This window comes from Benincasa hispida, chromosome 5 (assembly GCF_027475165.1).
Source record: "Benincasa hispida cultivar pf3 chromosome 5, pf3_genome.v1.1, whole genome shotgun sequence".
NCBI lineage: Eukaryota > Viridiplantae > Streptophyta > Magnoliopsida > Cucurbitales > Cucurbitaceae > Benincasa > Benincasa hispida.
In genome coordinates this window covers 67144713-67146369 of record NC_143482.1, presented here as the reverse complement: position 1 = coordinate 67146369, position 1657 = coordinate 67144713, and the positions used below count along the sequence as shown (strand labels likewise).

Here is a 1657-nt window from a genome sequence, read left to right as displayed (position 1 = left end):
AATGCCTCTAACATGTGCCCCCCAAAAAAATGAAAAAAAGTTGACCACGAATATAGTAATTATGTGTACCAGAAGCAATAATCCCATGGAGAAAAAAGGGGGTGAGAGAGAATACTATAGAAACGTCATAGAACAAGAGAATCCAAGGGGGGTTTGATCTGAGAGGAACTTTAATTCTGTAGAACTCCAAAGTAGAGATGAATTTTTGAATCCTAATGCTAATGATGTTTCCTATGAATTGATTGAACAGGTTGAAGTGAAAATGCATTTCAGAATATGATTGGATTGAAGAGATTTAAGAGATAAGTTATTTCATTTAGTTAACGAGATAATCAGATCAAGATGTAGAACCGCCTAGCAACATCCATGGATTTCTTTCCTTTTCTTTAACAACACAGAGACAAACAAAGATTCAGAGACCTTGTGCTATGCTAATCTACACCATGAACTAAGAAATTAAGGAGTGGAGAAGCAAATTTTTCTCGCTCAACAAGCAGGTTGAGAGACAAAATTACCATTTAAGTTCTGCTCGATCGATAGGAAAATTAAATAGATAATGAAGAGAAGAATGAACCGTTTGGTATTTGTGATTGGGAAGCAGAATGATGTCAAAAATACAGAGCAGTGGCATGAAGATCATCACCGGATAAATCGACGTCATGCGGCGGTGGCAGTGGAGGAGGTAGATTCAGATCGAACGGCAGCACTCTGCGAATTGACGATGTGTGAGCATATTCCTCACTGTCATCAACAACCGAGGACGACGAATCACAGTCGCTATGGCAATCGTCGGGCGAGACCTGCGGCAGGGACTTCCGGCGGAGTTTTGGAACCGATGGAACCGGAATCGAAACCCGCGGACCGCTAAAAGACTCCACGGTGGAGCTCAGACTACTCGATGTAGGTCTATTGACTGGAATGTTACTAATCTTGCAAAATCCACCGGAATCATGAAACTCCTGCGAGAATGGAATTTGCTGATGAACAGAGATAGTAGATGGATGCAACGGGAAGTTCGTTTTCGCCTTCGGTCCCCGGAGAGAGAGAGCGGCCTCGTCGTATGCTCTGGCAGCATCCTCCGCCGTATCGAAGGTGCCGAGCCAAACTCGAGTTTTCTTCCAAGGATCTCTAATCTCGGCGGCGTATCGGCCCCATGGACGCTTCCGAACGCCTCTGAATCGGACTTCTTTAACAGGTTCTCGGACTGTTTCTGCGGCCGTCAATGGATCCGTGGCTCTACCTCGCCGCATGGATGAATAATAAGAAGAATACGGAGTGTTTAGGTAAAAGGGAAAATAAATCAAAAGGATTTTAGAAGTTTTTCGGAGATGGTAGACAAAATGCAAGGGAGTTTTTGGAGGTTGTTGATTGTTTAAGCTACCACCTCCTATGGAAGAATTGTTACCGCCGGTGCCGGAGCTCCATTTCTTCTTTGCTCTAACGGCTTTCCGATTCCTCTTTCTTCGTCTCCTGCTCTGCGAGATTCGCGTTTTCTTGCTTTGGTTTATTATTATAATTATTATTATTATTATTTTGGATAAGAGCTACACGAAGTAATTCGGGAAAGTACCAGAATGCCCTCCATCCTTCCTTTTTCCCCTTATCCGATCATATGTCTGCAGTTTTAATGCGCACTTTTAACTATTGATATTGATTT

General features: G+C 43.0%; 1 protein-coding gene across 1 annotated transcript; it reads right to left on the bottom strand.

Moving 5' to 3' along the window:
- Positions 1–294: 294 nt before the first annotated feature.
- LOC120078342 (ethylene-responsive transcription factor 3-like) lies at positions 295–1657 on the bottom strand. The gene has a single exon (XM_039032596.2). The coding sequence runs from the start codon at positions 1248–1250 to the stop codon at positions 609–611; it is 642 nt and encodes a 213-aa protein (XP_038888524.1). The 5' UTR covers positions 1251–1657; the 3' UTR covers positions 295–608.

What these genes read in the sequence shown, in the direction of transcription:
- LOC120078342 (XM_039032596.2), bottom strand. Translation starts at nt 1,250, where the DNA reads ATGCGGCGAGGTAGAGCCACGGATCCATTGACGGCCGCAGAAACAGTC.